The sequence below is a fragment of the Falco rusticolus genome, chromosome 1 (genome assembly GCF_015220075.1).
Source record: "Falco rusticolus isolate bFalRus1 chromosome 1, bFalRus1.pri, whole genome shotgun sequence".
Lineage (NCBI taxonomy): Eukaryota > Metazoa > Chordata > Aves > Falconiformes > Falconidae > Falco > Falco rusticolus.
The window spans coordinates 45,041,315-45,062,369 of record NC_051187.1 but is presented as its reverse complement, the minus strand read 5'-3'; the positions used below and the strand labels follow the sequence as shown (position 1 = coordinate 45,062,369).

The 21,055-nt window shown below is 40.1% G+C and overlaps 1 protein-coding gene across 1 annotated transcript in view; it reads left to right on the top strand.

Moving 5' to 3' along the window:
• Positions 1 to 21,055, top strand: part of CPE (carboxypeptidase E) — a 58,263-nt gene that overhangs the window by 32,734 nt on the left and 4,474 nt on the right. The window contains exons 2-7 of the mRNA XM_037377344.1: positions 5,881 to 6,077; positions 7,926 to 8,093; positions 9,042 to 9,159; positions 10,116 to 10,298; positions 16,917 to 17,056; positions 19,371 to 19,470. Of these exons, the coding sequence (XP_037233241.1) occupies positions 5,881 to 6,077; positions 7,926 to 8,093; positions 9,042 to 9,159; positions 10,116 to 10,298; positions 16,917 to 17,056; positions 19,371 to 19,470 (906 nt within the window). The remainder of the gene's footprint in view (positions 1 to 5,880; positions 6,078 to 7,925; positions 8,094 to 9,041; positions 9,160 to 10,115; positions 10,299 to 16,916; positions 17,057 to 19,370; positions 19,471 to 21,055) is intronic.

Genomic DNA, 21,055 nt, shown 5'->3' with positions numbered 1-21,055 from the left:
TACTCTCTGGTGAAGCACGCGGGCTTTACTTGAAATACGAACTCAGCGCTGCACTGTGCAACACCGCAGTGTAAGCGCAGGGTGCTGGAAAGCCCAGCATGGGGATAAGCCAGTGTCAGAGCTGTCGGTGGGGACCGCAGGAGCTGAGCAGATGCTTTGCCCACTTCTGTGGGAGGCTGCGCCAAGTCCTCTAGCTGCTGGGGTGAGGGTGGGCCGTTGGAAACCTGGAGAAAGCATCGAGTCATACGGAACCTTTTTGGGGAAATAGCTGTCTTGAGCATGAGGTAATCTGTCTGGAGAATTTAATTTGCAATGCAAAGACATACAAGACCCTAGTTGGAAGCCCAACAGACAGACTTCGTGCTCAGTAGAATGGAGATCGCATCTCAAGTTGAACGTGTCAAGGCCAGCAGAAATATAGGTGTTCTCTGTGAGCTTTCACTCCGAGTTCAATGTGTTGTGCAGACTTTGCTGTTAACTTTAATTTTAAGTGGTAGTGTTCAAATAATTATGAAAGTTTCCAGGAAGAGCTTGAGACCCTCTTGTATCATAGCTGTTAAAAAATGCGTGTGTTTTTAAAGCAGGAGATTGTGAAAAGATCTTTGATTTTCTTTTCCTCTTGTTTTCTTCTCAGTGGATTTTCTAGCAGTTAATGGCAAGAAAGTGAAAGATTGGATTTTGCAAAGGTCTTCAGTGTTGACCTGTTTCTACTTTATGTAAGCTGCCTGTGAAGCTTCCAGTAGTTTCTCTTTTAGCAAGTTTAGACCAACACATCTTAGTAAATGTCCTGAAATTATGTAAGACCTGTACAATGATTTAAAAACCAATACTGCATTGCAGTTCTGTCTTTCAGTGCCGTTTTCACACAAATTGTGGAGACCAACATTTCTATGGAAATGCTCTTGAGTCAGGTTGCAGACATTTAGTTTACAGGGTGTTAGAAATCTGAATTTTCTAATCTTTCACTTTCATATCTCACCTCCTCCTTTTATTTTCTTCTTTCCCTCTCTTACTTTTTTTCATATTCAAAGGAGAAACCCATTTTACAGTCTTTGGTTTTCCATGTAGTTGATCTCCAGAGAATTTCTTTCTCTTTAATCTACCACCAAAAATGTGGAGCATAAGAAAGTCTTCAATCACATTTAGTGAATGAATTTCTTGCCAGCAGGGGTTCTGAGATTTTTCATGCCATTTATCTACGAGAAAAATTTACTGGTTGCCAAATTAAAAATTACAAACAACTGTAAGTAATCAAAAACACTAAGTCTGTTATTTCAGGAATGTTGCTGGCTTTTCCATAAGAAGTACAGGAAAGCAGAAGGGCTCTACTCTTTAAGAGTATTTGAGGCTGATTTGCAAAACAGTTCATTAAGCACTTAAACTTTACAGTAGTTAATTTTTTTCTTCCATATAGCTTGCACTTCCATGAGTGAAATACTGTGCATTTTAAGGTTAACTGCTTGACATTAGACCGTGACTAGTGGCATGACATTACCTTGACTCATAGTATCTATAATTAGTAGGTGCTAAACTTTTTGTCCCTACATTTTAGAAAATTACTGTCTTTATGGTACAAATACAGCCTGACCTGAAAATGGCAGTGGTTAGTCATCTTTAGTTGGATGACCTGTCTGATATTAATGATGTAGATGCTGTTCCTAGGAAACTGCAGAAGACCTTAGCTGACAGCAGCTGCAGAAGTGGATGGTGACATTTCACAATGTTTGTCAGGCCCCAGAAAGGCACGACATTTTAAAATGCTTTTTCCTCCATCGTTTATCAGGTTGTAATGTACCACGCAGTCAATCTAAGAGGGAAGTGAAAGCCTTCTAAAAGCCATAATGATGTGATGGCTTAGGTTTCCCCAGACGCACTAAGATATTTATAAACTTGATTGCTGCGTTTCATTTCTTATGACTTGCCCCCAAAGGTGTTAGTATCTACTCATTCTTTTGTGATAACAAACCGCTGTATCTGATCTGAAATTATGTGTAAGCTTTTATAAATGTCACACATTGTTACACAGGGCATACTTTGGCTATTGTGAATAGAGATTATAGTTTCCCAAGATATATTGTCAGAAAATTAATAAAATTAATCAAATAAGAGTTTTAAATACTGAACCAACAGAAATGTTCCTTTGTGTTTATTGTATCTTGGACCATGGGAATCCATTAAAACAATTTTTCTTTTTTGTGTGGGTCAAGTAAATGAGAAAAGCCAGTTATTTCTCTTCAGGCTTCTTCTCCCTTAAAGCTACCTCCAGTTCTGCAGTGGAACAGAAGTGTTTCTACTGGTCATCAAATTGACATTTACAGAGTCTTTTAATAAAAAAAAAAAATTGGTGTGGCAATTACAGTTACAGAATCCTATGAAGGTCTGCATTAAATGGCTCATGAAGGATTAATGGGAAGAGCCGCTCTTCCTCCAGCCAAGGAGCCTGCTCGCCAAGGTGACCGAAGGCCCTTTTCCCCATGGGGCGAGCTGTTCTCCAGAGAAGCCTGAAGCTTGTAGAAGTGGTGTGTCAGGGCATACTCAATGAGTAGACCAGGGGACCCATAAAGTGTTGAGGCTTAAGGACCAGATGGCTGGCATCCTCGGTGTTTGAGGTATCCATGCTAGCCATGAAGTGGAGGAGAAGGAGCTGGTTCCCTTGTGAGCCATAGTGGCCCCGGAATGGTGGCCGCATTGCAGCCACTCGCTGAAGCTCAGGCAGCTGGGCTTGCTTAGCTCAGCCAACAGGGTGCTGGGCGTTTCTCTGTCGGCCCCAGCTAGCTGTCTGCCCTCCAGCTTGGACTTTATTGTCCTAGAGAAAAAGATTAGCAAAGAATTTCGGTAAAAGTGACTCAAAAAACCCCCAAAAAACCAAAAAAAAGACCAGTTTCCAGCAGGTACCCGCTGAGTTGTAGTTTTTGGTCTAACAAGAAAGGCAGAAGTGCAAATACAAATTAAGGGCTTTATTAGCTGCAAAGTTGTATCAGCAGATTGTAGTCTGTGGAAGCTCCCTTGGCTTTTTGGCCATTAACGTGATAACTAATGACTTCAGCAGCATTGTCCCTTTTTCCAGAATGGACTCCCTGGCTTTGCCAGTCATGGGTATGAACAACTAATGAGCAAACTGCTAATCGAGCCAGCTTGTAGCAATAATTTATTTCCGCTGAAATAGACATAAAAATTGAGTTTGTTTCCTTGGAGCAGCTGCAAGGTTTAGATATGAGAAAGATCCATTTTTTCCGTTGTTCTTTAAAGTGTAAATCACATGTTGAAATGATGAAGAGCTTTCCTAAAATAGTCTGATATAGTCTGAAATTCAGTATCTTCTGATACTGAGCAGAAACTCAGTATTTCGTTGGTTGCTGTGGCCAGAAGTAAGAAAACAGGCAGGGCTGGCGGCTGGCAAACAGTTCCCGTGCTCATGGACCACACAGCCTTGTTCCCTACAGCCGGAGGGTCGATAGGAGCTGGATTTCTGTGCTTCAGAGAAAGGTGTAAGAAAATACCCAGGAGAGCTGAAATATGAACACAAAGCTGAATTTTGAAGCAGGGCTGTTATTCAGCTGTTATCTTTCCCTTTTCATTCTGCATTTGCTTTTAGATCAGTTTTTTAACTCTTGATTTGCTAGCAAAACTTGGAGTTCTGTTGATACCTCACTGCCAACAGGATTCTTTGAATACTGCTTCACACTTTGTGTTGTAAGTAATGATACTTTATCAGTCTAAAAATGGTCATTGTTCTTTTTCACTAAAAATCACTGTCTCTTGTTTTGTGGTGTCAGGAAGTGCCGCTTTCCAGACCATTACCTCCATGCCGTAGTAGTTGGTATATTTGACTGACCCTTTTTATTCTTCCTAAGGAAAACAGGGATGATCTCTTCAATCGCTTTTCATAGGAAAGCCTTTCCCTGTTTCCAGTGACTGTCTGCCTCTTCATGATCTGCTTTCAGCTTTTAATGTTCATTTGAGATGGGTCATTACTACTAAAGATACGCTGGAGATGAGGCCGTACTCTTGGTTCACTACAGACCCTGTGACTGTTTTCACCAACCCTTCTAAACACTTTTAGCAATTCTTTGGGAGGGGGCAAAGCAGAACCCTATGGGAAACATGTTTCTATTTCTCCATTTGAGCCAGGCCTGCAAAATTCAAATGGGAGAGAAAGACAGGTGATTAATGCACAAGGCTGGGAATCAGAAGAAATCTCTCCTTTAGGCTTCCTTAGTGAAGTACAAATGCAAAATGCAACTGTGTGTTCATATTTACCACAGTAACAAATTTGTCTCTCAGCTTGTGAAAGTGCTTTTCCCATAAGTAACATGTCAATATATGTATGTATTAAGTATTATGCATATACATGGTGTGCAGTGCTGTGTATTTTATTAAATCATATCCATCCGTTTTAATGGGATTGGGTGGATTGCATGGTGTGATTACTCTCGATGATTAGATCTCTTGCATTCCCTTGTATTATTAGGTAGGAAGAAACAGTAAATAGGAGCTCAATGTCAAAAGATGACTATCAGATAAAATTAAGCTATTTCACTGAAACTAGAAAACTTTTTAACCTATCTGACAAAAAAACCTCAGGGATGAATCCCTATGTACAAAACCACCTTAGCTGGAAGGAAGGAAGTCATGGTATTATAATAGCACTGTGTCTGCTAGCATCTTAGCACTGGATTAAGGTTAACAAGCACAGGCTGGGGAGTCATAAATAGATAGAGCTGTGTGCTTCGTTAACAATTATTGAGGTGTTATTAGTGTAACACTCTTCCTGGCTTAAATTTGCCCCTGTGGTAGTGCAAAAGGCCATCACAAAATGTGTTCCAAGACTATGCAGAGCATATAATCACCAGAATGTTTAATTAAAGCTGTTACAACAGAAGAACTACATTGCAAAAGGAAAAGAATAAGAAGTGGCTTCAACCCAGAAAACGGCATATTCTTCATTTTAGTTCCAGAACAATCCTTTAAATCTCATTCAGGTATTTACATGCATACTAAAATCTCTCTGTAATTAGGGCCCAAAAGGAAGTCTTTTAATAGGTAAAGCTCTGCAAGACACATCTTGCGTGTTTTTTATGTCTACGGTCATAAGAATGAGACTAATTAGCAATTGGGAATATTGGATGGCTTATAGATATTATATAGATCTACAATATATATTGAAGACATATTACACATTGAATATTATATATGGCTATACAATATCTATTGAATATATGCGTAAACATTCCATACATATTCACAAATATAGATATATATGTATATGGAAAGTTTAAGTATATATTTAATATTGGACTGTTTATTTGAATGTTAAATGGGGACAATTCTTTTTATGAGTTAGGTTATTGCCCTTGCTTCTAAAGTCTGAGCTGAATATGCAGAGCATCAGCTGAATAAGGCTTTTGCAGATCACTAGGTTCAACAGCTATTCACTGGCAATGCTTTGGTAAAAGAATTTCAGTTTAATGCATGTGTAGTGTGATAAGCTTTAATCTTATAAAGAACATTAAAGACAAGAAGCTCTGTTAGTGTCAGTTTATATATTTTAAAACTACCTAATCAAGACACTCTTTCTTAGTATTGGGGCATCAATTGCATTAGATCTCAACAAAGTAATGTTGATGGCAGTGCTTAGCATTTAGTTTGGCATACTGTGTTGTCATCTGGTATTCTTTCTCTGTCTTTGGCAAACAGCTGAAAATAAATTGCAATTTGTTTAACCTAAATCCACTTTTTGGAAGGAGGCTTGTAGCTCCCTGGGGATACTGTGGCTAGTCGTGGTAATAGCGATGCCTACGTCTCAGGTGTGCTGTGTGATCCTGTCCATGGGTTATTTTTGTATGTTGTTCTAAGTCATGTTCTTCCTTTTTCTTGCAGGAGAACCAGAATTTAAATATGTTGGGAATATGCATGGGAATGAAGCTGTCGGAAGGGAGTTGCTCATCTTCTTGGCTCAGTACTTGTGTAATGAGTACCAGAAAGGAAATGAAACTATTATCAACTTGATCCATAGCACGCGTATCCATATCATGCCATCTCTGAATCCAGATGGCTTTGAGAAGGCAGCATCCCAGGTTTGTGCGGCTGCATATATCAGAATAGTTATCAATGCCTGTCAACCTTAGGATCATAATGACACTTGGACTAGCAGTTCTACAGATACCTGAACTCCTGGTGGTGATTCTTGAATGGAACAGCATAACTGAATTATTGCCCAATAGTACGGTAGTCTTGTTCTGTTTAACAAGGAGGATTTTATGCTTAGGTTTTCAACAAATAGCTGTCTCTCCTGTAAGTGAGTTTACTGTATTTTAAAATATAATGATGTCAATGCTTTATGCATATTCTTCCATATAAGTTCACTGACCAGACTGGTTCCTACAAAGTAACTTCTAGTAACACATGATGTTTCAGAAGTGGTACACCAGGGAAAGTTGATGTTTCCTTTGAGCATAGTCTCATGTAAATGCACTTACATGAGTTATTCACATTCATCAGAGCTTGATCCCAAAGCAAGCAATATTTGTGAGCCATCTTTTTAATACAAATAACTTTGATTTTAAATTTCAGGCATGAGGTACTTTAGTTAAGGTATTAGTCAAGAAAATTAGCATGTATTTTAGGATGACGACTCAGTCAAGAAACATGTAACATGTTAATGCACAATTAACAAATAGAGTTTTCTGGCGTGTATTATGTTCCAAACAGCAGTAAGAATTTTCTTGTTTTACGCAGTGTAGTTATTTTTTAAATTAATATGGAAATTTTGAATCTTTCTATATGACTATTTATTTATGATTAAATAAGTCAAACCTTAGTAAGATCTTTGCTAAACTGATTGTTACAAAATCTTTTAAAAAAAAAAAATACCCCCGAAACCACAAACCTCTTTTAAACCATAGTCGGTCCTGTGTCGCCCTCTCGTGGTAGCGAAGTAGAAGCTGTCCTCAAGTTGTGGTATTTTACTGCGTTGAAATACCTCTCTGTAGAGTTTCTGTGATAATATTGTTTCAAACTTTTGCTCCCTAGTCAAAGTATGTTCCTTTTACATGGTTGCCTTACATGTTACAGGTGAATTATAATACGATTTGCTGTAGTGCCACTGTTGCTCTAACTTAGAAGTACACACTGTGTAACAGTAGATCCAATGTACCCTTAGATTAAAGCCAGTCACCAGCTAAACCTACTTTAAAAGAGTACTGAACGCTTACACAGGCAAGTTAGGGAAAACTATGTACTCTGAAGGCATTTTCTTAATGCAAGCCAAAACCTGTTTTAGAGAATCAGCTTAAAGAAAAGATTTTGCAGTAATTCTCATTGCATCTTTATTCAGTGCTACTGTTTCAGTGAATGAAGCTGACAGACACCATAAAAACAAAATCTGATGTAAACAAAGATTAAGGTCCTTCTTTACCCTGAAGCCATTTAGAGGAACTTTGAAACGAGCACAGATGTTCCTTGTGGCTGGCAGAGAAATCTACAGCTGCTCTGTAGCTACATTCTGCCCTAAAATGAGGCCTGTAATCCATGGCCGTGGGCCTGAGGCAATGGGGAGAAGCCAGGGGAGAAGCCAGGGCTCGGGGCAAGGCTCATCAGGCACTGGAATTAAGGCCACACAGGCCGGTAATTTTGCCCATCCTTTGCCTGGATCTGCCACCATGAGAGTGATCTTCTCCTCCAGCACCCTCAGTGAGCTAGAGGCTGGTTTTGTTCCCACAGTGCTCTAAGAAGAAATATGGGTGACTCAGCTCTTGGTGCCTCAGAAGTTTCTGCTCCCACATGATCCCTTCTTATTCTTGAGAACATGAGAAGTAAACCCATGATTGATGTTTGCGTGGCTAAATATACCCATATAAAGCTTGGTATGTCATCTCCTGAGTCTGCTCATGTCCCTTCTCTTTGTATTCTCTCTCCCCATTCAGCCTGGTGAGCTTAAAGACTGGTTTGTTGGTCGAAGTAATGCCCAAGGGATAGATCTAAACCGAAATTTCCCGGATCTAGATAGAATAGTCTATGTTAATGAGAAAGAAGGTGGTCCAAACAACCATCTGCTGAAAAACATGAAAAAGGCTGTGGATCAGAATCCAAAGGTAAGCAGGGGCTGAATGTCGGGGCACTCATGTCCCCACCTCTGCCCTTTCACGCAGTCAGACACTTCGCAACCTCTGCGAGCTGTGTGCGTGGTCTTTACAACTCGCGTTCTTCTGAATATTTGGTTCATTTTATTAAATTTATCTGTCTGATGCTTCTTGAAATTTTTCTCAAAATGGCTTGCTGTAGTAAACCCTTTTGATCCACATTGCTTAATCCTAAGAAAATTCCTCACTCAAAACATGTTTTATTTTTAAGGCCAGAGATTGTGTAGCCTTCTCCCTTGGTTTTAAGCTATTCCTGCAGATGTTCTGCATTTTTACTGTTGCCAGAAATTCACGCGTGTGTTGTGCTTAATTACATTTCTAGCTAGATAGCTCTTCTCACATATGACATGTGCATTTTTGTTAAGCTTAAGCCTTAAATATACAGGTGTGTATCTGGAGAGATTTTCGTTGTCTTGTGTTTACCCCAGAGGAAGTTCTAGAAAATACAGTGTTGTGACTGTAGCCCCATAGGACTGTGGCCTTAATAGCAATATTCTGTCTTCAAATTATTAAATGTAGTAATTTTACTTTCTATGCAGAGAATAGACTGCATCCTCCTGCCAATTTTATTTCTTTATTTATTTTGAAATAGTTTCTTTTCCTTGGTTTAAAATTTGGTAGGAGCTTTTTGGCTGTAACAGGAAGAAGTGAAAGATTGAGGTTGCTTTACTTGTGGTCTCATTCTGAACTAATTTACACCAGTTTTAAACTTATATTAATCTACTTAATTATAAATCTGTTGTAAAGGACTGATTAAGTTCTCTTGGAACTGAAAATTGCTGTTCAATTAAATGTCTTGCACAGTATATGTGATAAGAGTTAAGCCCACTAAATATAATTGAGTAAGTTTCTAATTTGGATTCTCAGTTTGTAACTGCTGGTAATGCTATTTTGTTTTAGCTTGCTCCTGAAACCAAAGGTGTCATTCACTGGATCATGGATATTCCCTTTGTGCTCTCTGCGAATCTTCATGGAGGAGACCTTGTTGCAAACTATCCTTATGATGAGACACGGAGTGGTATGTAAATAGAAGCTAACATGAAACAGTAGGAGATAGAGATTACATTCTGTACTTATTTCTCTGCTACCTGAGGTTCACTTTGTAAACATCGTGTCACTGCATTGTAATGACTTGTTTTAGCATATTAATCACATTTAAAGCTAGTTGCTGTATGACCATGTTTTCTAGTTTTGAAGATGTAATGATGTAATACCTGAGGGAATCATAGTCTCTCAGATATTTTAATCAAGGCACCTTGACTCTTAAATTAGCTGGGGCTGCCTGTACCCTGTTAAGTGAAGCAAGAGAGCTGTGTCTAGGCTGCCTGTATGATCTTGCACCTTTAAAAAATTAATAAAATGGATTTATGAAAGTGGTAGTGTGCTAATAGAAACAACTATCATTGTTTCCACTTTCTCAGTGTTGGTCCCATATAAAAAGGATCGCATTTTAGCAGAGATGTTATAATTTAGCCACAGCAGTATTACTCTCTTTTTTTCTGCTACTAGGGGATGTGCACGACTGAAATGGTCGTGATATGGTGGTATTGTTTGTAATTGAGAAAGTAGATGAAAGGAAAACACAGTTTAATTGCAAATCCTTTTTATATCAGACTGTGAAACTCTTCAGGGAGACACCTTTGTCTATGTACTGTGGGTTCTTCTAAGAAAATATCTAAAGCCTAGAATAACTTAGATTTTGTGGTGAACTTTTACTATTTTCATGTATATTGAGACTGATCCAAATAGTCACCTTAATAATGGGGCAACCTCATACAGGCAATTGATGAAGTACTGGGAAAATGTTTATGTTATTAAGGTAATGCTGTATGAGTTTGGGATGCTGTGTGACACATACCTGTGTAGTTTCCAGGTACAGCCCTGCTGTGCAGTGCTGATAATCTAGGTTGCAAGCCCAGACGGTTTGACTGCCCTTCTAATAATCCTTGCTCCTGGGCTTTCTTTCCTTCCTAGGCAGTGCTCATGAGTACAGCTCCTGTCCCGATGATGCTGTTTTTCAAAGCCTGGCTCGCAGTTACTCTTCTTTTAATCCTGCTATGTCTGACCCGAACAGACCACCGTGTCGTAAAAATGATGATGACAGCAGCTTTGTGGATGGAACAACTAATGGTGGTGCATGGTACAGTGTCCCAGGAGGTGAGCTCCAGTGCGTGGGGGTTTGTGTCACTGGTGGTCATTTTAGGCTACAGTTTTCACTAGTTTACGTATAGTCTGGAATACCACCAGGTTAGCCACAACTTTTGGTCTGGTTAAGGGTAAAGCAAAGGCTGATCACTCACCGTAGTACATTTATGAAGTCCCATAAAGTTCATTATGATGCTTGTTAAAATATTCTTCTCTTACTGTTTTTTCTTCAGTCAAGGTTCAGGTCATTGCAAATTTAATAGTCCTGCAGCAGGCAAATAATTGCTATGCTGTCATGAGAACTTAAGGGGGGTTTGGGTGTTTGTTTTGCTTTTGTTTTTCTTTTTTAAAAAAAGAATACAAAGTCCCCTGACAAACCCTGATGAGAGAAAGCAGGCTACTGACTCTTGTTTTAACCTCAATAATAAAAACATCCAACCCTGAAAGAACTGGAGAGGCCTGGTTTTGCGGCATTACAGGCAACATGAGTTTGGCCTTTGATTTCTATGGAAAGTAAACCAGCCATGAAGATAATTGTGTCTCCCTGCTTTGTGGCTTAATTAGTGCCTGATTCTTGCCCGGGTGATGTTCCCCTAGACTTTGGTGGAGCCTTCTGTGCTAAGAACAGCAGTGCTACTATGGCCACTTCAAGACTAATTTTCTAGGAGTCTAGAAGAGTAGCCTGAAATGAGACATTTCATTCCTTTTAAGACACTTGATATGTCATTTTCTTTGTAAACTGAGGCAAAAAGGTGTTGGGGTACCTAAATCTTTGAGTCTTCTGTATCTGCTAAACTTGGACAAAACTTCAGAATGAAAACTGATCTGAGGATTTCTGAGCTGGAAACTGAGCTTGCATTGGAGTGATTTGCCTGTGCGTTGGCTTTGTTAATTTATACCAGCTAACTCTGAACGCACACACCGGTTTTATTGTTTGCTTTCCTCTTAATATTCAATTGCAGCCTCTGAAAGAATTTTAAGTTTTTACCTGGAATGAGTAGGAGTCTCTCAAAACATTAGACAGCCTAGGTGGTAGCCTAACTCTGCTTTTGTTACAGTAATGGTTTTACAAGAAAAGAAAAATAATTAAGGTCATGTGAAGAAATTAGAAACAGAGCAATAACAGGTAGTGCTCACACAGTCTGCATTCACCTGCATATTCTTAGGGCTCTTATTCCCAGTCTTCCCAGGGGCAGCATGTTTCCTTTGCTGTGATACCACAGGTACCAGGGATGGGGTGTGAAGTAAAATGTTGACATTTCTGAATATGACTGAAAAGCAAAAATTTCCCTTTGTGTGAAGCTTTCCAGAGACTTTGAACTGGAACAATTGAAACACCCTTGACAAAACAGAGTTTGCATAATTTGAAAAAAAACCTTACTGCAAGCAAAATATTGAGAAGTTTAATGGTTAAGATTTGTTTCAATTCAGTCAAAAAATTAAATGATTGAAATATTAGGTATTAACTATAAAAACATGGACATATTTAACTTCAGCTTTTCCCTTAGGAAAATGCTATAAAAAGCAGTCTTTCCATTGTTTTGATGAAATGCTCTGATTCCGACTAAACTGCACATGCCAAAGGCACATTTTTCCATTAGAAAAACTTTTTGGAAAGTTTGAATTATTTTTTCCTGTTGGATCTTATTTTAAGTTGGACTGCAAATTCCCCAAGTGAGCCCTTTCTTTTTTCTCATATATTTATACAAAAGTCAGTGGACAGGAATCCTGGTTCTAACCAGGATCTATGATCCTAACATGGTACAGCCAATTAAAAAATTGAGATGACAATATACTCTGGACCGTGCAGCATGAATCTGGGTTTTTTTTTCCCAAGTGTAGAAATCGGCTGACAAACTGTGACTTTTGAACAAAACCTCCATGGTAAAGTTTGCCATAAGCAGACTTGAAAAAAAAAATTCAGCAAAAACAGTTCTGTTGCTTCCATGTCTAGTGCTAAGGAAAATAATGAAACATTGTTTAGTTCAAGTGAAAATTTTCTTGAAAGCTTTAGCCAGAAAAGCTCTGGAAACCAAAATGTGGCAGTAAAATTACCGGTTATATCCGTGACCTTTTGCTATCTGTATGATAATGCACTAAAGTTAGCAGCGGTGTAAGTTGTTGAAAAGCCATTTGTATTGCTTTAGGAAAAGTATTTCATTGTATATCCTTACCAGAGTTCAGAATTTATCAAGAGAAACTCCCCGAAGACCTTGTCTCCATGGTACCTGCCCCAGTTTCCGAGCTAGTTCCAGTGGTGCTTCTCTGCCATGGCACTGTTGGGTTGCTCTGGGATGTTCCAGGTCCTGTGAAGGGACGTGAAAGTAGCTCGGTGCCCTGTGGGGATCTAAGGTTAGGCTTGCATCCCTGTGTCATCTCCCTGGGTTGAACGGAGGCAAAAGAAAAGAGGACTTGCCACAGGTTTATAGAGAAGGACAAGAACCAGAGCAATGTGACTGGGAATAGAGATAGCAGATAGGTGAGAGTGGGTGCTGGAGCCGTGCTCGGTGTGCAAAGGGGTGCATGGCTTTAGCAGAGTGGTGGGAAGGGAAAGGGAAAGGAGAGAGTGGGGGACAGCTGAGCTAAGTGAGAGAGGCTGCGGTCTCCTAGATGGTGCCTTTGACAGTACCTCATCAGACCAAGAACTCTGACCTAGGAAGTGATGATTTTTCATTCTAATAAATTACTGAAGTTGCTGTTTTCCTATAGAGCTTATTATGGTGCCCTCAATTGTGCAGCATCTTTTCTTTGCCCGCATCATTCACGCACAGGAACTTCTACCTTCTCTAAAAGACAGCAGTGCGTGGTGGGCCAGCAGTTCCTTTGCTGGTTCCTCAGTATGCAGGGATAATATATGGGTGGCTCTCTCATGTGGCTATGGGTTCCTCTTGCACATGTTTTTCTGGATACCTGGGTTCTTTCATTAGAAAGGCTGAACGTCTGGTGGCAGAACCATCTGGTAGCAGCCTTTGTCTCAAACTGGAAGTAAGGATGAACCTCCATTGTGCCCATGTTATGTCCATCACTTTTGACAAACCTCAGGATTTCCTCATCAGCCTCATGCAAGGTGGCAATTCTCTGTTTAGGCTTTGGGCTTTTGGGGTAGAGAGAGCAGATGATGTACAGGAATGTTTGATGCTTGCTTCTGTCTCTTAATACGCTTTCTGTGAGGTTCTTTGCACCATTACCTGCTTAGCAGTTACTTTCTTCTGTGGAGCAGGGGTACAGAGGAATTAACTCCAACAGCATCTTTGTGCTAAACCTCAGACCATGATGCCTGTTACACTTGTTTTGTATTAGTTGTCATCTGTAATTAGTTGATTGTTGTAGGTTTTTCAGAGAGCAGCAAGCAAAGGCAAAAGGGTCATTCTTCTGTGTTCAGGAAAGGCCCTTTTAGTCACCAGACCTTGGGGAAAACAAGCCTGTACATAATATCCATGCTTTTTTTAACACTGGTCTTCACCCTATGAGCATGTCATTAATGATTTCACTTGCACAAGAAAGCCAAATTAAATTTGCACAGATAGCTTTAGTTTTGGTATTTCCTCAGCTGTTAAGCACATAACTTTTCAACAGCACTGATGTTTTTTTTAGTGTACCTTTTGTGTGTAGTATATATTTGGAAATGCAAATGAGAAGAACAGATAGTAATGAATTACTAGATAACCACATGCCTGTTCTGCTTGTTCTGTCATTAGAGTCACCTGAGTCTGATCAGGTTCTTGTCATTACAAAAATAGGACTTCAAAGCAGCTGACATTGCTGTACTATTAGGTTATTGTTTAAGTGTTGTTTTTTTTATTTTCAGATACTCTCAATTGCTCTTGGCACTCAATTAATTCCTAACTTGAATTACCTCTCATGTTACCAGTTTTGAAGCAATGTTAGGTACATTTTTTTAGGATTTTGTACAACAAGTTTAGGAGGCACATATTTTCCCCATTATGCACAAGGCTCAGGTTCATCCTGTCCTGCTAAAAGTTACTATCTTTATATGCATAGAAGCTGAACTAGCTTAATGCTGTAGCTTGTAATTCAAGGTCTAAGTACTTCTGATGCCTGGATGCCAGGGGCACACCCTGCACTCCACTTTCTTTGTGAATGGTTGGAGTTCCTTTTTTAAAAGCTGAAGAAATTACTTTTGTCTCATATTAGAAACTTATTTATGTAAGTACTAACGTAGTGACACTGCAGTCCTTCAGGGTAGGAGAGCAGTGCAACAGAGGAGGGTTTGTGTTGGTTGGTTTCAAATAAAAGTCCTACACATGGTCAGTAATGAAGGGCATTCATTGCTGAATCTCAGTTATATCTGAGGTCTGCTAAGCCTTTCTGATCTTCAGAGAGCAGTCTCTGTTGAAGTATAAGAAAGTTAGTTTTGTGCTGTCCTTTGTTAAAACAAGAGGCTGAGGCTTTGGGATTGTGGTGATGTGCATCCATGTGATGTATGCCATGTGCATAATAAGAAGGAATAGAGCAGTTAGAGCTTGCTGGTGGCAGCAAAGTTGCTGCAGTGTTGACTAAAACTTCTGAAATATGTTGATTTCTTGGGTATTGCACCTAATCACCATATTGCACAGGCAGATAAAGAGTGCATATTGTATATAGCCAGCACAATGCTCTCCAGATTACAGATGTAGTAGGCCACCATTTAGATCTAGGCTACCGTCATGCCATTCTCCGGTCCAGAGATGCAGATCACCGCCTGCAGCTCAGTAATGCAAGCTGCATTTTTTTCAGAAGCGACACATATAAACTGTGGACCAGGCCAGGAGCTGGGAAACAAACTATAGGATATGGACATGCAAAAAACTGGAAAATATATGGCTTTTTTATTCCGTTCTTGAGAAACTAGGGCATCCTTGAGTGTCACCTTGCTTTGGGAGCTGGAGGGGAGGGAGAAACTTCCTGACAATTGGAGCAGTAATGGTCAAGAGTTGTTGGCACCGCAGTAACATTACATCACGCCCTTCAGCTCCCAGTTTTCCTCTTCATGAAGTAATTTCTTGCAGAAGAAGACAGAAATGAAGAAAACCAGCATTATCTAGTGTCTGGCACAGATGCCTGGCAGTCAGCACTGCTGTCAGGATTTTACCCAACTCCGCACTGTGTACTAGTGAATGGTCCATCTTGCATTCTTCCTGGTGGGACATGAGAGTTCTCTCCCAGGAGCACCTTTGCCTGCTGTGTCCTCATTTTTCAGCCATCTAAAAAAGATTTTGAAATGAAAACGTTCTATTAGGAATCTGAAAAGTCTCTGTTGCTGTCACTAGTTAGGAGTGTCATTGCCTGGTTGGCAGAAAATAGACTTTCCACCCTAATGTGTTGGCAAAATCCCACTTGACTCAATCTATTTACTGCCCTCGGGGTTCTCTTTTGGATAGGACATCAGCTCTCTGGACTTTTTTGGACCAGTGAACAATACCAGTGCTTTGGTGAAGAGACTGTGTTAGGTCTCATATGTATTTTGCATGGGGGAACACAGGGCTGAATGAATTAGCTGTGTTTGAAACACGTTCAAATCCTTCCCTGACCTCCATGGGGATGCTCAAAATGCTTGTTAACCTTTTTCTTTTCAGTCCTCCATTTGAGAATCCACTGACTCTGCTGACTAGATAGAGCAGGAAAGCACGAGCTAGTTCTACATCAGCTTCTAAAAAGAATATATTTATAACCCTCCTGGGGACAGCCACAGTCCCTCTCCAGCTAGTTGATGCATTTACAAAACTGGGCACCAGCTTGGTTATTAGTTGACAGTTGAGAAAATAGCCAGTGTTCCCATGTAGTACTAGTAGGGGCTCAGAAATGTAAGAGTGCCTCTTTCCCATCACGTTTTTATTCCTAGTAGTGATGCTACTATATATATTTCTAAATTCCTAGGATTAAAGTTGCATTCATAATGATGTTTCTCTTTTCTTGAAGGCTATGCAGTATTGATTTTGCAGAGGCATCGAGTGGGTGGGAAATACCTCCGTCCATGGAAAAATTTCCATGTAAATAAAGTTTATAGGAGGTTTGCTTATCTGTTGTTTTGGTGGGAAATATTTGGAATCTATGCACAAAAGCTTGACAAAGAAAATAGCAAACAGATGCTTTTTATGGAAAATGTTAATCAAGTTGATACCCTATATTTTCAGAAGAAAAACTCAACACGTTTTTGACCCATCTTTACAAACCTCTTTTTCATAGTCACTTTATCATGTTTCATTTGCTTTGTAATTAAATGTCCTTCTTCTTCTTGGCTTATGGAAATACTTCAGCCATAATTGGAAATAATTTTCTGTTCCTGAAGAGAAGTGATTAATGTGTCAGCTGTCCAAAAACATGTCAAGCAGGAGTATCCCGGCTGGGTGCAGCAGCAGGTAGAAGTATACAGGCCAGATGTCAAGTCTTCTGTAAACTTTCCATGGGAAGGAAACTTTTTTTGGAGAATTGTCTCATTGGTTTCTCTGATTTAAATGTCTCATTGGTTTCTCTGATTTAAAGCTTCTGAATTCAGAATGAAGCTGATTAAATGGAACTGTGCCAGCTGTATTTACAGCTATTCTTAATAGCCCCAGCATCTCGCGTATCCCCCTTTATTTACATCAGAACAATGCAAAATGCATCGCTAACTCTTTTCTGCCATTGTAGGAATGCAGGATTTCAATTACCTCAGCAGCAACTGCTTTGAAATCACAGTGGAGCTTAGCTGTGAAAAATTCCCACCCGAAGAAACTTTGAAGGGCTACTGGGAGGACAACAAGAACTCCCTTATCAATTACATTGAGCAGGTAACAAAAAAGAATCTGGCAAAACTCTAGTTACTGTACATAAAACTTGTGAACTCTGTGCTGTGAGAACATCTAATTCAAGATTTCATAATAACCCGATTGGTGCTCCATAATTCTTATGGTAAACCCCGTGTGGTCTTTCTAAATATGCAGAAGAGGGGAGAAGAAAGATAATACTGTAGTATCTCACTTTAGCTGTTGTAGACATTTAATTTAAATGATTTGTGTTGGTTTCCTCAATGAAAAGAAATACACATCCCCGGAGTGTATAATTAATTCCCCCAGCACTGGTGTGTATACTGAGAGAGATGGATTGCCCTCTGCAGATAGGAACGTGTGCGTACAGATGTGGGATGAATCACTCTGGGTGTGCAGAGACCCCACACAGCTGGATTAGGCTGTAGCTGCCTGGCACTTCAGTGTCATGTCAGGGGACATCTCTGATCCTGGTTTTGTAGATACTCTGCAGCTCTCTGATTGCGTGAGCTGCTGATACTCAACACAGAGCTGTCAGTGCGATGATTCCATTAACAATTACACAAAATCTGGTTGGAAGTGTGAAGTGTAGTCATGAGTTTAGTGTGCTAATGCATTTTTAGAAGTTAAAACTCCTGAAATAGATCTCTCTGTGTGTTTTGGGGTTGGGTTTTTTGGGTTTTTTTGTTTGGTTTTGGGTTTTTTAATCATTTCATGTCAGCGTAACAAGCTGCACTGAAATGATGTTTCCAAGCACTGTGGGAGTATCAAATTTATGAAACCTGGATATTGTAGTTAAAGATCACAAATATATCTGATATCATTAATGGCTGCACATCTGGGACTTGAAATCAGAAACATACTTTGTTAGCATAGCTGGTCAATTAATACATTAATTTCTTTAATAACTTACTTGTGCAAAAATGCTTTAGTTAACCAGAAATTTGAAGTATTTGACTATTTGAAATGTTTGAGTTACATTGTTCTGTTAGTAAGTTGGATGTGGGCTGAAGAAAAAGCTGTACCTGCCCTGCAGATTTGTACCCATTTATTATGGGATCCATCTCAAATTGTTAGCTCCTTTGCGCATGGGTTAATTTTCTCTGATCATGGAGAACTATGGTGTCACTGCATTTTCAAAATTACTAACGTGTAAGAGATTATTTTGCCAACTTCCTTTGCTCCTGTGGAGCTGCTGGCTTTATCCTTGAATTATCCTTGAAGTTCAGATGGTCTGTCTGGCGTTGGTTTTTATCCTCTTACAGGGTAAGAGGCCCAGCTCTATGCTCCAGCTCACCCGAGATTGCAGAGGACAGTGCAAATTGTACTTTCTGCTTTCCTGAGCCGATCGGTGTCAGGCTTCTCCCACAGTGTAAATTAGAGGAATCTGCTGAACTAAATCATAGCAGCTGAATGCACCACACAAGTTCATAAAGGGGAGCATCAAGATCTCAAAGTAAAATTTGGGATCCACAAGTCTTTTCAAATATCACAGAGCCAGAGAGAAGCCTGGACTCCACAGCACTTCGTTTCCAGGCTCCCAGTGAGATGCATCCCTGCACAGGTTCAGAACGTCCTGTTCTCCCCGGTGCTGGGAGCTCCCTATCTCAGGCTGGGAAGGGGCGGTTGCCCCTGAGGAGCTCAGTGCTTTCAGACCATGTTACAGAAATACCAGCAGGACTGGTCTCTCCACACACTGTGGTCAGTCAGCACTTTTGCTTCACGTGTTGTGGGAAGAGGCAGATTAGGTACTGCTGGTGCTGTTGCCTGGAGCGTGTTGTGAAGAGGCAAGGAGGAGCTAGGGCATGGCCCACCGCTGCCTTTCGCTCACAGGCCATGTGGTCCCAGCTGAAAGGCCTGGATGTTTTGGGTACACAGTAATGCTCAAGCATCTCACACAGGGATTGCCAGTCAAAATCCAAGTGCCCACATTTAACCTTGTTAATGTTTCACCTTTAAGCAGTTATGTCCATTATTAGCCCTAAAGTCTTAGTTGATGCAACTTTATCTTTCAGAGCTTTTCAGTGCATTCATTAATCCCCGGTGACAAAGGCTTTCCAGTCCATGTTCACATATATTATGATTTGCTGCATCTTTCTGAGAAATGCTTGCATTGCACAGAGAGATTGGTCTAACTGTCAGCTGAATTACATTTCCTCTTCGCTGTTTGTTCTATTATGATGTTTAGTAATTAACTTTGATAGTGCTCAGCCTGTAGACCGTGGGATCCATAACATGCGTTGTTAGAGACACCGATGGATATGGTGAAAACGCCATCTACCCTTAAGAATTTTCCAGTGATTTCCCATGCGTTACTGACTTTATTTATTTATTTTAGATTCATCGAGGAGTGAAGGGGTTTGTTAAAGATCTTCAGGGCAATCCAATAGCAAATGCTACAATTTCTGTGGAGGGAATAAGCCACGACATTACATCAGGTGAGCGTTGTGCCTCAGCAAAACAAGAAGTGCTGGAATATAGTGCTTCTCCCTCTACCTGGCAGCCTGGAGCCATTTCAGAGCTTATTAGCTGAAGCTTTAAGGGAGCGAAATTTTCAATAAGTTTGTTGCCTGCAGGATTTAGTGAATCTTTCTCTTGTAGTGTGCTCTTAAAGTAGCTGGAAACTAGTTGTTGGATCTTTGTGGGGGTCTGGTGTGAATTGGTTCTGGTGGCTTTTGGCTATTTGTGCTTAGTTTGTCTTCTGATTTGTGGCACGAGTTGTGTTCCACAGCTCTGCCAGGATCTGAAGTCGTGTCGGCAGTGCCATTTTGAGTTTGAAGGCTAAACTGTCGTTCAAAAGTGTTATATTACTTAATGTTGCAATCATACCTTTTGGTATGTAAATTCTTGCCAGATTTTCAGTTTACATAACTTCCTCCTATGACGATAAATTCTCTCATCTGTTTACAGTTATGTGACCTTTTTTTTAGAAGGGTGGTTCTAAAAGAGGGAAGTATCATGTTGGTATTCATATAAAATTGTGTGTCACCTCTTCGGTGGTGGTGTCCTTTATTCTAGGAATGAATTCAAAGGTAGCTCGCACAGTGCCGACTTGCAGTCTTCCCTGTGGATCTGATACTTTCTTAGTCTGAATGACAATTTATTTTGTTTGCACCAGATAATAATTAGAAAAACAAAAAAAAATGTCATTGCTTTATGCGTGAAGTTACATTGTGGTCGTTTTCTCAGTGACATGTCTGACTGTACTGTTAGAGGTGCAGGATACTATGAAACAGGACTGTTAGACCCTTCAGGTGGCTTCGGTTTGTATTTGTTCTCACTTCACCTGCAAAGAGGCCAGCATTTCCACCAAGCAGAACAGTCTGTGATAGCATAGCCACCTTCTTCCACTGTATATAAGAAGGCAAAAAGTATGGTGGCTGGAAATAAATTTTCAGGGATAATAAAAAGGGAATAAGCTCTGCAAAGCGGTATTTTGGGGTATGAGAGTAATGCATATGGTACTACAGCTCATTCCTCTACAGTACAGAAAAGCATCTAATTGTGAATTCTCTCACATCATTGTGTGTGTATAAGCCTGGGAAGCATGGATTGCAAAACACTGAGGAAAACAAGTACTTGAATTTTAGCACATTCAAAAAGAAACATAAATATTCTTTGGCTTTTTTTTTTTTCCTCGCTCCTTTGTTCATGAGTTAAAATTTGTTCCAGTGCCAGGAATTAAAGAGATCATTATCGTAGCTCTGCAGCAGTATTTTTTTCCTTTCTGTTTTGTGAAGAGAAAAGTTTGGGAACAACTGGACTGACTACTGATGTGTTTTGACCATGTGAATTGCAGACTTTTAAGTAGTATTTCCCACCGTGCTCTGTGTAGCTGCAGACATGCTGAAAAAGCATTTAAGGAACTGGCAGTAAGAGCATGGCTAAGGCTTTTAAGTGGCAGTGCTAACTGACCTTTAGAACAGGCTCGCAGTGTTTTCTGGAGATCGAGACATGCAGAGTGTCAGCCTGCGACAAGTTAGACAGTTGTGTGCGGTTGGTGCAGGGAGGATCTGAGTCTGT